At 47.0% G+C, this 13,786-nt stretch overlaps 1 protein-coding gene across 1 annotated transcript; it reads left to right on the plus strand.

Moving 5' to 3' along the window:
- The first annotated feature begins 3,384 nt into the window (after nt 1–3,384).
- LOC119368171 (oleosin 16 kDa) lies at nt 3,385–4,262 on the plus strand. Its single transcript, XM_037633495.1, has one exon. The coding sequence runs from the start codon at nt 3,459–3,461 to the stop codon at nt 3,939–3,941; it is 483 nt and encodes a 160-aa protein (XP_037489392.1). The 5' UTR covers nt 3,385–3,458; the 3' UTR covers nt 3,942–4,262.
- Nucleotides 4,263–13,786: the final 9,524 nt, after the last annotated feature.

Consider the following 13,786-nt stretch of genomic DNA (forward strand, 5'->3'; position numbering starts at 1 on the left):
TCAATCAAGCAGGAAGTAGAGTATTACCTCCATTAAGAGGGCCCGAACCTGGGTAAACATTGTGTCCCTTGTCTCCTGTTACCTTTGATCCTTAGACGCATAGTTCAGGACCCCCTACTCAAGATCTACCGGTTTTGACACCGACACTCGGACCCAACAATTTGATCCATTCGGTGCCACCGAGTTCACTTGACATAGCCACTGCCAGAAAACCTAATCAGTTCGATCTCACCGCTGGGATCTCGGTCTCACCGACATGACCTTGCAAACTCTGTGTTACCTATTGCAGTTATTTCGGTCTCACCGAGATACGCAGTCGGTCCCACCGAGTTTGCTTGACCAAGTCTCTGTTTGCTTATTGCTGAAACCGGTCTCACCGAGTTCACGCAATCAGTCTCATCGAGATGAGGTTTTGCCCTAACCCTAGCACATAGGTCCCACCGAGTTGACCTTGTCGGTCCCACCAAAATGCCTAACATTCACAGTTTGAACCAAGTCAGTCTGACCGAGTTAACCCATTCAGTCCCACCGAGTTTGGGAATTTGTGTGTAACGGTTAGATTTTGTGTGGAGGCTATATATACCCCTCCACCCCTTTCTCCATCTGTGAGAGAGCCATCAGAATGTGCCTACACTTCCACTACTCATTTTCTGAGAAAGAATCACCTACTTATGTGTTGAGACCAAGACATTCCAATCCTACCACAAGAATCTTGATCTCTAGCCTTCCCCAAGTTGCTTTCCACTCAAATCATCTTTCCACCATAGCTAAATCTATGAGAGAGAGTTGAGTGTTGGGGAGACTATCATTTGAAGCACAAGAGCAAGGAGTTTATCATGAACACACCATCTATTACCTTTTGGAGAGTGGTGTCTCCTAGAATGGTTAGGTGTCACCTGGGAGCCTCCCTCAATATTGTGGAGTTGAACCAAGGAGTTTGTAAGGGCAAGGAGATCGCCTACTTCGTGAAGATCTACCCTAGTGAGGCAAGTCCTTCATGGGCGATGGCCATGGTGGGATAGACAAGGTTGCTTCTTCATGGACCCTTCGTGAGTGGAGCCCTCTGTGGACTCGCGCAGCCGTTACCCTTCGTGGGTTGAAGTCTCCACCAACATGGATGTACGATAGCACCACCTATCAGAACCACGCCAAAAATCTTCGTGTCTCCAATTGCGTTTGCACACTCCAATCCCATCCCTTTACTTTCTTGCAAGTTGCATGATTTACTTTCCGCTGCCCATATACTCTTTGCATGCTTGCTTGAATTGTATTGTGAATGCTTGAAATTGTGCTAATTTGCAACCTCAACTTGAAAAACCTAAAAACTGCTATATTTACTTGCTGAGGGTCTAATCACCCCCCTCTAGACACCTCTTCTCGATCCTTTCAAGAACCCTAGACTGCTGATTTGAAGAATAATCGTCGAATTTCTCAAAGAATCTCCAACTTAATGTGACGTTACTGCCTCTCTGCCAAATCTGAGTTCTCGTGAATCAATACCATTCCTGCCAGTACTACCTCCTCCTTTCTGGTATCCAGCGAGTGTTGCTCCTACACTTCCATTTCCACAGGGATCCTGGTGTGCAACACTGACAAATCGATCCAGAATTTGAGAGGAAGAGTGGCACCCGGGTCGTAGGCAGGGGCATTGAGAAAAATGGAGATCACAAGCGTGGTAGCTTCCCAAAATCCTTCCACTGCTCTCTTTGGATTGGGGATTGGGATACCGCCTCACCGCTGCCCACTCTAGTACCCGGTCCAATGAGATCGGTCTGCTGCTCGCAAAAAATCACGTCCGCTCCCAATGAGGTTCGCATTACCACCTACACGACTAAATTGTGCCTTGCCTTGCCGGTCGCCCCCTTCTACAGCATCCTCGCCTGCCTCTATGTCGAGATAAGGAGACCTTGTTGATACCAATTGTAGGATCGAGAGTATATCGACCAGAGAGGGATGAATGAGAGATTTAGAATTTCTTTCGAAACGTCAAATCTCTCAAGATAATGGAGTGGAAGTAAAACTACAACAGAGACACTTAAACTAAATTGGGATAGGCACATGGAGAAAAATAGGCTAAACTAGAAGACTAAGCAAAACTTTTGATGAAAGCAATGATAATCTTTCTAGTATAGTGACATAGTCACGATGACAATGGAAACACATAAAGGAAACATGATAAACATAGATAAACAATTATGAACAATATAGATCGCAAAACATAAACACTTTACTGAGAAATGTTCATTAGAGCAAGACTCGGCTGAGTGACAAAGTAACACCAAAGAATGAATAAACGAGCATACAAACAGATAACTTTGAGCACAACAATTAAAATATACTAAATAACACAGCCATGGAACAGATAATAAGCCAAGGTGGATATATGATCAGTGAGATATCTATCGGAACACAAAGCACTGAAAATGAACTATTGAAGGTATTGCAGTAGAATAGAAGTGACCAGTGGTGCTTGGCGACAAATGATTTGGTAGACGAGTTCGCTACAAAAGAGTTACGTCTGGTTGGAGGGACTTGTGATTGAACACAGGAGCAGACGTCTCTCCACCCCATCCTCCGTACCTTTTCTTGACTTGTTTTGTTTTGTTTTTTCTTTCTTTTTCTATTTCTTTTCTTCGATGTCTTTCCTTTCTTACTTTTCTTTTTCTTTTATGTTTTCAAAGTGCACGAATTCTTTCAAATTCGATGATTTGTTTTTTTCAAATTGTATGAACTTTTTTTACATTGGTGATCTTTTTTTCAAAATAGATGAACTTATTTGTTAAAGTCGATGAACTTTTATCAAATTTGCGAGCATTTTCTAAAATTGATGAACTTGATGAACTTCTCTCAACAAGATCAAAACTTTTTTTTCTAAATTGATAAACTTTTTAAAAATTACAAACCTTTTTAAATTTTGTGAAGTATTTTTAAATTCACAAATTTCTTTCAAATTCGTAAAGACTTTTTCCAAACTCATGAACTTTTTTAAACTCATGTAATTTTTAAAACGTATGTTCAATTTTTGAGTTCAAGATCCCGTTGAAGGCGCGGATTAGGAGCTCCCGTGTTCCCGTTGATCTGAGCTAAAAATGAAGTATTAGACCCCGCACATTTCAATCAACGCATGGACTAGCCCATCATGGTACCTGCAGACTAAAGCCCAGTGCACCGAGCCCACGGGGCCGTTCAACCATCGGGCAAATCGAACCACGGCCAGGACCTCGTACGTATCGCCAGCCGGGCACAGCGACACCGCGCCCGCCGCGCCAGCACAGGTGTCGCGGCGCGCCCGACACGAGTGCTCGCATGCGTCCCACGCGGCCGCTCCAGCTCCGGCCTCCTCCACGTAACACCATGCGCCGCGCTCCTCTATAACCTCACTCCCCTCCCCTCGCTCCCTTCACTCACACCGAGCGTGCTCCGGTAGTGCCCCTCCCTCCACACGTTCCTTCCTTCGCATGGCTGACCACCACAGAGACAGGGGTGTCCTAGGCGGCGGCGGCGCCTTCGGCGACCGCAGTGGCCATGGAGGCTACGGCGGCGACCACCACGAGCAGCACCAGCAGAAGCAGCCCGCGCTGATGTGCGCCCTCAAGGCCGCGACGGCGGCCACGGCCGCCGGGTCGATGCTGCTGCTATCCGGGCTGATCCTGGCAGGCACCGTCATCGCGCTCACCGTGGCCACTCCCGTGCTGGTCATCTTCAGCCCGGTGCTGGTGCCGGCGGCCATCGCGCTGGCGCTCATGTCCGCCGGCTTCGTGACGTCCGGCGGGCTGGGCGTGGCGGCGCTCTCCGTGTTCTCGTGGATGTACAAGTACCTCACCGGCAAGCACCCGCCGGGCGCCGACCAGCTGGACCACGCCAAGGCGCGGCTCGCGTCCAAGGCCCGCGACATCAAGGACGCCGCGCAGACCCGCATCGACCAGGCGCAGGGGGCTTGAAGATGAGGTGCGTGCCCCGACGCGCGGCCGATGCGTGGGTGATGAACGATATAGCGTACGATTGCTGATCCGTGCGCGCGTTTGATCGCCGCCGTGCCCGCCGAGCGAGCAAGTCGACGACGTTTACCACCTGTTGTGCTATCCGACCGAGTGCGTGTTTAGACTTTTGTTGTGAACTAGTTGTTCTCGTCCTAGTACTCTAGCAGTATGTTTCCGTGGTCGAAGTCGGGAGAGGGTCTGGATGCTGGATGTATGGTGTGTGCTTGTGGATGTCTCTGCGTTTATGATGAATAAATTGCCAAGTTAGGGCGAAGTGTGCAACTGTTCTTGTGGATGTCTCTTATCTCTTCTGAAATGCAACTTGCAGAAGAGACTAGGCTCTTGTGTTTTTCCACATACGACTCCAAAATCAACCTAATACCAACTTACCAAATGACTATGGTACTAGCATTAGCTCTTGTGTTTTTCCACATACGACTCCAAAATCAACCTAATACCAACTTACCAAATGACTATGGTACTAGCATTAATCCCCTGTGCAAGCATACGGTTAATTTGTTAACAAGAGATCTGATCTCCTGGAGATGGACAATAATGTAATGCAACGTAGTGTTTATGAAACGTTTGAAGGGAACACACAAAGCAATGCTTTTCCTTCTTTTTTTCCATGAAGGAAATGCTTGTCAATGTTTCCTGGTAGTTGTATCGCATTCGGAGTGATACTGTTTCAGGGGATGACTGAATATTCTTTTGTTCTGTTCTGTTGTGATTTACGAACGAGCGGTTTGTAGATGGGGAGATTGTTCAAAGATCTATCTCTAGAAAGGAAAATAAAGGTGTTTCAGGCGACGACTGAATACTCTGCTGCTCTGTTCTGATGTGATATACACACGAGCGGTTTGTTGTGATTTACGAACTCTGCTGCTCTGTTCTGTTACGTACACACGAGCGGTTTGTTGTGATTTACAGACGAGCGCTTTGTGGATGGGGAGATTGTTCAAAGAGATCTTTGTCAAGAAGATTGCTCAAAGATCTCCAGAAAAGAAAGACGAAGTTGGAGCCTGTGACACAAATAGCAAGGAGCCTGTGGCACAGAGCAAAAGATGGGCCAAAGTTTGAGAGCAAATGCACCTTAATTTTCTTCTCTTTCTAGTTCAAGGCTCTATAATATTCCAACTCGTTTCTCCGTCGAGTTACTTAAAGTGCTCATACTAAGTTCATTTCTTTTCGAGTCGATCTCGGGTCAAAGCCAAAATGCGAGTTCTTTTCGGGTCAAGCCAAAATGCGAGTTCTTTTCGAGTCGACCTCGGGTCAATCCAAAATACGAATTCTTTTCGAGTCGACCTCGGGTCAATCCAAAATACGAGTTGATCTGGAGCTGCACAAGCCAAAATACGAGTCAATCTCGAGCGGTTCATGAACCTCGAGCTTTTCTTACAGCCCTACTTGTTTCAACGGTTCGGTGCGTGGGCTCTCCTTTTTAGTCACGACTTGGGATGCTATGGTGATCTTGCTGGCGTGGTGCTTGGAGGAGCTGTCAGCATCGATTTGGTTGTGTCCATGGTCGAGTCGGCGTGGTTGCGCTGATCTAGATATGCCTTGATGACGGTGATCCAGATCCGGTCGGTGAGTATTTTCCGGCAGATCTTGATAGGTTATCCGCTTGACGAGTAGATCGGATGGTAACAGGTACAAAGTAATACCCAGGTTCAGGCCTTCGGTAAATGAGGTAATACCCTAATCATATTGCTCGTGTATAATGATTGTACACGTGTTGCAAAAGGTCGAGGGATTGAGCAAAGCTCTAAGGTTTTCGTCTATATTTGACTAGCCTAGCCCTGGCTTATATGGATTTCGGGGACTAGGATTACAAGATCTAAGTCGGTAAGGAGTCCTCGATACGTCGGTTTTCTTATCTTGTAATCCAAGCCTTCCAGGCCCATATGTCATAGGGCCATGGGTTGGATTGATTGTCCCGTGACATAATTGTTGGGAAACGTTGCAGAAAATTAAAATTTTTCCTACGGTTTCACCAAGATCCATCTATGAGTTCATCTAAGCAACGAGTCATGGGAGAGAGATTGCATCTACATACCACTTGTAGATCGCGTGCGGAAGTGTTCAAGGGAACGGGGATGATGGAGTCGTACTCGCCGTGATCCAAATCACCGATGACCAAGTGTTGAACGGACAGTACCTCCGCGTTCAACACACGTACGGAACGGACGACGTCTCATCCTTCTTGATCCAGCAAGGGGGAAGGAAAGGTTGAGGAAGAAGGCTCCAGCAGCAGCATGATGGCGTGGTGTTGGTGGAGAGGCAGTACTCCGACAGGGCTTCGCCAAGCGCTAACGGAGGAGGAGAGGTGTTGGGGAGGGGAGGGGCTGTGCCTTGGATCAGGTTTTCAGCCCTCCCCTCGCCCCTCTATTTATAGGGGAAGGGGGCCGGCCCCCTCTAGATGAGATCTAGAGGGGGGGGGGGCGGCGGCCAGGGAGGGGGCTTGCCCCCCAAGCAAAGGGGGTGCGCCCCCTTTAGGGTCCCCCCCCCAACCCTAGGCGCATGGGCCCAAGGGGCGGGCGCCCAGCCCTCCAGGGGCTGGTTCCCTGCCCCATGCGGCCCATGGGGCCCTCCGAGAGGGGTGGCCCCTCCCGGTGGACCCCCGGAACCCTTCCGGTGGCCCCGATACAATATCGATATGCCCCCGAAACTTTCCGGTGTCCGCATGACAACTTCCCATATATAAATCTTTACCTCCGGACCCTTCCGGAACTCCTCATGACGTCCGGGATCTCATCCGGGACTCCAAACAACATTTGGTAATCACATATAAGTCTTCCTTATAACCCTAGCATCACTGAACCTTAAGTGTGTAGACCCTATGAGTTCGGGAGGCATGCAGACATGATCGAGACGGCTCTCCGGTCAATAACCAACAGCGGGATCTGGATACCTATGTTGGCTCCCACATGCTCCTCGATGATGTCATCGGATGAACCACGATGTCGAGGATTCAATCAACCCCGTATACTATTCCCTTTGTCAATCGGTACGTTACTTGCCCGAGATTCGATCGTCGGTATCCCAATACCTCGTTCAGTCTCGTTACCGGCAAGTCACTTTACTCGTACCGTAATGCATGATCCCGTGACCAGACACTTGGTCACTTTGAGCTCATTATGATGATGCACTACCGAGTGGGCCCAGTGATACCTCTCCGTCATACGGAGTGACAAATCGCAGTCTCGATCCGTGTCAACCCAACAGACACTTTCGGAGATACCTGTAGTGCACCTTTATAGTCACCCAGTTACGTTGTGACGTTTGGTACACCCAAAGCACTCCTACGGTATCCGGGAGTTACACGATCTCATGGTCTAAGGAAAAGATACTTGACATTGAAAAAGCTCTAGCACAACGAACTACACGATCTTGTGCTATGCTTAGGATTGGGTCTTGTCCATCACATCATTCTCCTAATGACGTGATCCCGTTGTCAATGACATCTAATGTCCATAGTCAGGAAACCATGACTATCTGTTGACCAACGAGCTAGTCAACTAGAGGCTTACTAGGGACGTATTGTGGTCTATGTATTCACACGTGTATTACGATTTCCGAATAATACAATTATAGCATGAATAAAAGACAATTATCATGAACAAGGAAATATAATAATAATCCTTTTCTTATTGCCTCTAGGGCATATTTCCAACAGTCTCCCACTTGTACTAGAGTCAATAATCTAGTTACATTATTGTGAATCGAACACCCATAGAGTTCTGGTGCTGATCATGTTTTGCTCGCGGAAGAGGTTTAGTCAACGGATTTGCGACATTCAGATCCATATTTACTTTGCAAATATCTATGTCTCCATCTTGAACATTTTCACGGATGGAGTTGAAGCGACGCTTGATGTGCCTGGTCTTCTTGTGAAACCTGGGCTCCTTGGCAAGGGCAATAGCTCCAGTGTTGTCACAGAAGAGTTTGATCGGCCCCGACGCATTGGGTATGACTCCTAGGTCGGTGATGAACTACTTCACCCAAATTGCTTCATGCGCTGCCTCCGAGGCTGCCATGTACTCCGCTTCACATGTAGATCCCGCCACGACGCTCTGCTTGCAGCTGCACCAGCTTACTGCTCCACCATTCAACATATACACGTATCCGGTTTGTGACTTAGAGTCATCCAGATCTGTGTCGAAGCTAGCGTCGACGTAACCCTTTACGACGAGCTCTTCGTCACCTCCATAAACGAGAAACATGTCCTTTGTCCTTTTCAGGTACTTCAGGATATTCTTGACCGCTGTCCAGTGTTCCTTGCCGGGATTACTTTGGTACCTTCCTACCAAACTTACGGCAAGGTTTACATCAGGTCTGGTACACAGCATGGCATACATAATAGATCCTATGGCTGAGGCATAGGGGATGACGCTCATCTCTTCTTTATCTTTTGTCGTGGTCGGGCATTGAGCCGAGCTCAATCTCACACCTTGCAATACAGGCAAGAACCCTTTCTTGGACTGATCCATTTTGAACTTCTTCAAAATCTTATCAAGGTATGTGCTTTGTGAAAGACCTATGAGGCGTCTCGATCTATCCCTATAAATCTTGATGCCTAATATATATGCAGCTTCTCCAAGGTCCTTCATTGAAAAACACTTATTCAAGTAGGCCTTAATGCTGTCCAAGAATTCTATATCATTTCCCATCAAAAGTATGTCATCTACATATAATATGAGAAATGCTACAGAGCTCCCACTCACTTTCTTGTAAAAGCAGGCTTCTCCATAAGTCTGCATAAACCCAAATGCTTTGATCATCTCATCAAAGCGAATGTTCCAACTCCGAGATGCTTGCACCAGCCCATAAATGGATCGCTTGAGCTTGCACACTTTGTTAGCATTCTTAGGATTGACAAAACCTAAGATAGCCGTTAAGGAATGCCGTTTTGACGTCCATCTGCCATATCTCATAATCATAGTATGCGGCAATTGCTAAAATGATTCGGACGTACTTAAGCTTCACTCCGAGAGAGAAAGTCTCATCGTAGTCAATCCCTTGAACTTGCCGATAACCCTTAGCGACAAGTCGAGCTTTATAGATGGTGACATTACCATCCGCGTCCGTCTTCTTATTAAAGATCCATTTGTTTTCTATCGCTCGCCGATCATCGGGCAAGTCAGTCAAAGTCCACACTTTGTTTTCATACATGGATTCTATCTCGGATTGCTTGGCTTCTAGCCATTTGTTGGAATCTGGGCCCGCCATCGCTTCTTCATAGTTCGAAGGTTCACCGTTGTCTAACAACATGATTTTCAGGACAGGGTTGCCATACCACTCTGGTGTGGAACGTGTCCTTGTGGACCTACGAAGTTCAGTAGCAACTTGATCAGAAGTACCTTGATCATCATCATTAATTTCCTCTCCAGTCGGTGTACGCACCACAGGAACATTTTCCTGAGCTGCACTACTTTCCGGTTCAAGAGGTAGTACTTCATCGAGTTCTACTTTCCTCCCACTTACTCCTTTTGAGAGAAACTCTTTTTCCAGAAAGGATCCATTCTTGGAAACAAAGATCTTGCCTTCGGATCTAAGGTAGAAGGTATACCCAATGGTTTCTTTGGGGTATCCTATGAAGACACATTTTTCCGACTTGGGTTCGAGCCTTTCAAGTTGAAGTTTCTTGACATAAGCATCGCATCCCCAAACTTTCAGAAACGACAGCTTAGGTTTCTTCCCAAACCATAATTCATACGGTGTCGTCTCAACGGATTTAGACGGTGCCCTATTTAAAGTGAATGTAGTTGTCTCTAGAGCGTATCCCCAAAATGATAGCGGTAAATCGGTAAGAGACATCATAGATCGCACCATATCCAATAGAGTGCGATTACGACGTTCGGACACACCGTTACGCTGAGGTGTTCCAGGCGGCGTGAGTTGTGAAACGATTCCACATTTTCTTAAGTGTGTACCAAATTCGTGACTTAAATATTCTCCTCCACGATCCGATCGTAAGAATTTTATCTTTCGGTCATGTTGATTCTCTACTTCATTCTGAAATTCCTTGAACTTTTCAAAGGTCTCAGACTTGTGTTTCATCAAGTAGACATACACATATCTACTCAAGTCATCAGTGAGAGTGAGAACATAATGATATCCTCCGCGAGCCTCAACGCTCATTGGACCGCACACATCGGTTTGTATGATTTCCAATAAGCTGGTTGCTCGCTCCATTGTTCCGGAGAACGGAGTCTTAGTCATTTTACCCATGAGGCATGGTTCGCACGTGTCAAATGATTCATAATCGAGAGACTCTAAAAGTCCATCAGTATGGAGCTTCTTCATGCGCTTGACACCTATGTGACCAAGGCGGCAGTGCCACAAGTATGTGGGACTATCATTATCAACTTTACATCTTTTGGTATTCACACTATGAATATGTGTAACATTACGTTCGAGATTCATTAAGAATAAACCATTGACCATCGGAGCATGACCATAAAACATATCTCTCATATAAATAGAACAACCATTATTCTCGGATTTAAATGAGTAGCCATCTCGTATCAAACGAGATCCAGATACAATGTTCATGCTCAAACTTGGCACTAAATAACAATTATTGAGGTTTAAAACTAACCCCATAGGTAAATGTAGAGGTAGCGTGCCGACGGCGATCACATCGACCTTGGAACCATTCCCGACGTGCATCGTCATCTCGTCCTTCGCCAGTCTCCGCTTATTCCGCAGCTCCTGCTGTGAGTTACAAATGTGAGCAACGGCACCGGTATCAAATACCCAGGAGTTACTATGAGTACTGGTAAGGTACACATCAATTACATGTATATCAAATATACCTTTAGTGTTGCCGGCCTTCTTGTCCGCTAAGTATTTGGGGCAGTTCCGCTTCCAGTGACCCTTCCCCTTGCAATAAAAGCACTCAGTCTCAGGCTTGGGTCCATTCTTTGACTTCTTCCCGACAACTGGCTTACCGGGCGCGGCAACATCTTTGCCGTCCTTCTTGAAGTTCTTCTTACCCTTGCCCTTCTTGAACTTAGTGGTCTTATTGACCATGAACACTTGATGTTCTTTCTTGATTTCAACCTCTGCTGACTTCAGCATCGAGAATACTTCAGGAATGGTCTTCACCATCCCCTGCATATTGTAGTTCAGCACAAAGCTCTTGTAGCTTGGTGGGAGCGACTGAAGGATTCTGTCAATGACCGCCTCGTCCAGGAGATTGATCTCCAACTGGGACAGGCAGTTGTGCAACCCAGACATTTTGGGTATGTGCTCACTGACAGAACTGTTTTCCTCCATCTTACAACTATAGAACTTGTCGGAGACTTCATATCTCTCGACCCGGGCATGAGCTTGGAAAACCATTTTCAGCTCCTCGAACATCTCATATGCTCCGTGCTTCTCAAAATGCTTTTGGAGCCCCGGTTCTAAGCTGTAAAGCATGCTGCACTGAACGAGGGAGTAATCATCAGCACGTGATTGCCAAGCATTCATAATGTCTTGGTTCTCTGGGATGGGTGCTTCACCTAGCGGTGCATCTAGGACATAATCTTTCTTGGCTGCTATGAGGATGATCCTCAGGTTCCGGACCCAGTCCGAATAGTTGCTGCCATCATCTTTCAGCTTGGTTTTCTCTAGGAACGCGTTGAAGTTCATGTTGACATGAGCGTTGGCCATTTGATCTACAAGACATATTTTGCAAAAGTTTTAGACTAAGTTCATGATAATTAAGTTCATCTAATCAAATTATTTAATGAACTCCCACTCAGATTAGACATCCCTCTAGTCATCTAAGTGTTACACGATCCGAGTCGACTAGGCCGTGTCCGATCATCACGTGAGACGGACTAGTCATCATCGGTGAACATCTCCATGTTGATCGTATCTTCCATACGACTCATGTTCGACCTTTCGGTCTCTGTGTTCCGAGGCCATGTATGTACATTCTAGGCTCGTCAAGTTAACCCTAAGTGTTTTGCATGTGTAAATCTGTCTTACACCCGTTGTATGTGAACGTAAGGATCTATCACACCCGATCATCACGTGGTGCTTCGAAACGACGAACTTTAGCAACGGTGCACAGTTAGGGGGAACACTTTCTTGAAATTATTATAAGGGATCATCTTATTTACTACCACCGTTCTAAGTAAACAAGATGCAGAAAACATAATAAACATCACATGCAATTATATAGTAGTGACATGATATGGCCAATATCATATAGCTCCTTCGATCTCCATCTTCGGGGCTCCATGATCATCTTCGTCACCGGCATTGACACCATGATCTCCATCATCATGATCTCCATCATTGTGTCTTCATGAAGTTGTCACGCCAACGACTACTTCTACTTCTATGGCTAACGCGTTTAGCAATAAAGTAAAGTAATTTACATGGCGTTCTTCAATGACACGCATGTCATACACAAATAAAGACAACTCCTATGGCTCCTGCCGGTTGTCATACTCATCGACATGCAAGTCGTGATTCCTATTACAAGAACATGATCTCATACATCACAATATATCATTCATCATTCATCACAACTTCTGGCCATATCACATCACATGACAATTGCTGCAAATACAAGTTAGACGTCCTCTAATTGTTGTTGCATCTTTTACGTGGCTGCAATTGGGTTCTAGCAAGAACGTTTTCTTACCTACGAATAACCACAACGTGATTTTGTCAACTTCTATTTACCCTTCATAAGGACCCTTTTCGTCGAATCCTCTCCAACTAAAGTGGGAGAGACAGACACCCGCTAGCCACCTTATGCAACTAGTGCATGTCAGTCGGTGGAACCTATCTCACGTAAGCGTACGTGTAAGGTCGGTCCGGGCTGCTTCATCCCACAATACCACTGAAGCAAGAAAAGACTAGTAGCGGCAAGCAAGTTGACAAGATCTACGCCCACAACAAAATTGTGTTCTACTCGTGCAATAGAGAACTACGCATAGACCTAGCTCATGATGCCACTGTTGGGGAACGTTGCAGAAAATTAAAAATTTTCCTACGGTTTCACCAAGATCCATCTATGAGTTCATCTAAGCAACGAGTCATGGGAGAGTGATTGCATCTACATACCACTTGTAGATCGCGTGCGGAAGCGTTCAAGGGAACGGGGATGATGGAGTCGTACTCGCCGTGATCCAAATCACCGATGACCAAGTGTTGAACGGACAGCACCTCCGCGTTCAACACACGTATGGAACGGACGAAATCTCCTCCTTCTTGATCCAGCAAGGGGGAAGAAGAGGTTGAGGAAGAAGGCTCCAGCAGCAGCACGACGGCGTGGTGTTGGTGGGGAGGCAGTACTCCGACAGGGCTTGGCCAAGCGCTAACGGAGGAGGAGAGGTGTTGGGGAGGGGAGGGGCTGCGCCTTGGATCAGGTTTTCAGCCCTCCCCTCGCCCCTCTATTTATAGTGGAAGGGGGAAGGGGGCCGACCCCCTCTAGATGAGATCTAGGGGGGGCGGCAGCCAAGGAGGGGGCTTGCCCCCCAAGCAAAGGGGGTGCGCCCCCTTTAGGGTCCCCCCCAACCCTAGGCGCATGGGCCCAAGGGGGGGCTCCCAGCCCTCCAGGGGCTGGTTCCCTGCCCCATGCGGCCCATGGGGCCCTCCGAGAGGGGTGGCCCCTCCCGGTGGACCCCCGGAACCCTTCCGGTGGCCCCGGTACAATATCGATATGCCCCCGAAACTTTCCGGTGTCCGCATGACAACTTCCCATATATAAATCTTTACCTCCGGACCCTTTCGGAACTCCTCGTGACGTCCGAGATCTCATCCGGGACTTCGAACAACATTCGGTAATCACATACAAGTCT

The sequence above is a fragment of the Triticum dicoccoides genome, chromosome 2B, assembly GCF_002162155.2.
Source record: "Triticum dicoccoides isolate Atlit2015 ecotype Zavitan chromosome 2B, WEW_v2.0, whole genome shotgun sequence".
NCBI classification, from domain to species: Eukaryota; Viridiplantae; Streptophyta; class Magnoliopsida; order Poales; family Poaceae; genus Triticum; species Triticum dicoccoides.

What these genes read in the sequence shown, in the direction of transcription:
- LOC119368171 (XM_037633495.1), top strand. Translation starts at nt 3,459, where the DNA reads ATGGCTGACCACCACAGAGACAGGGGTGTCCTAGGCGGCGGCGGCGCC.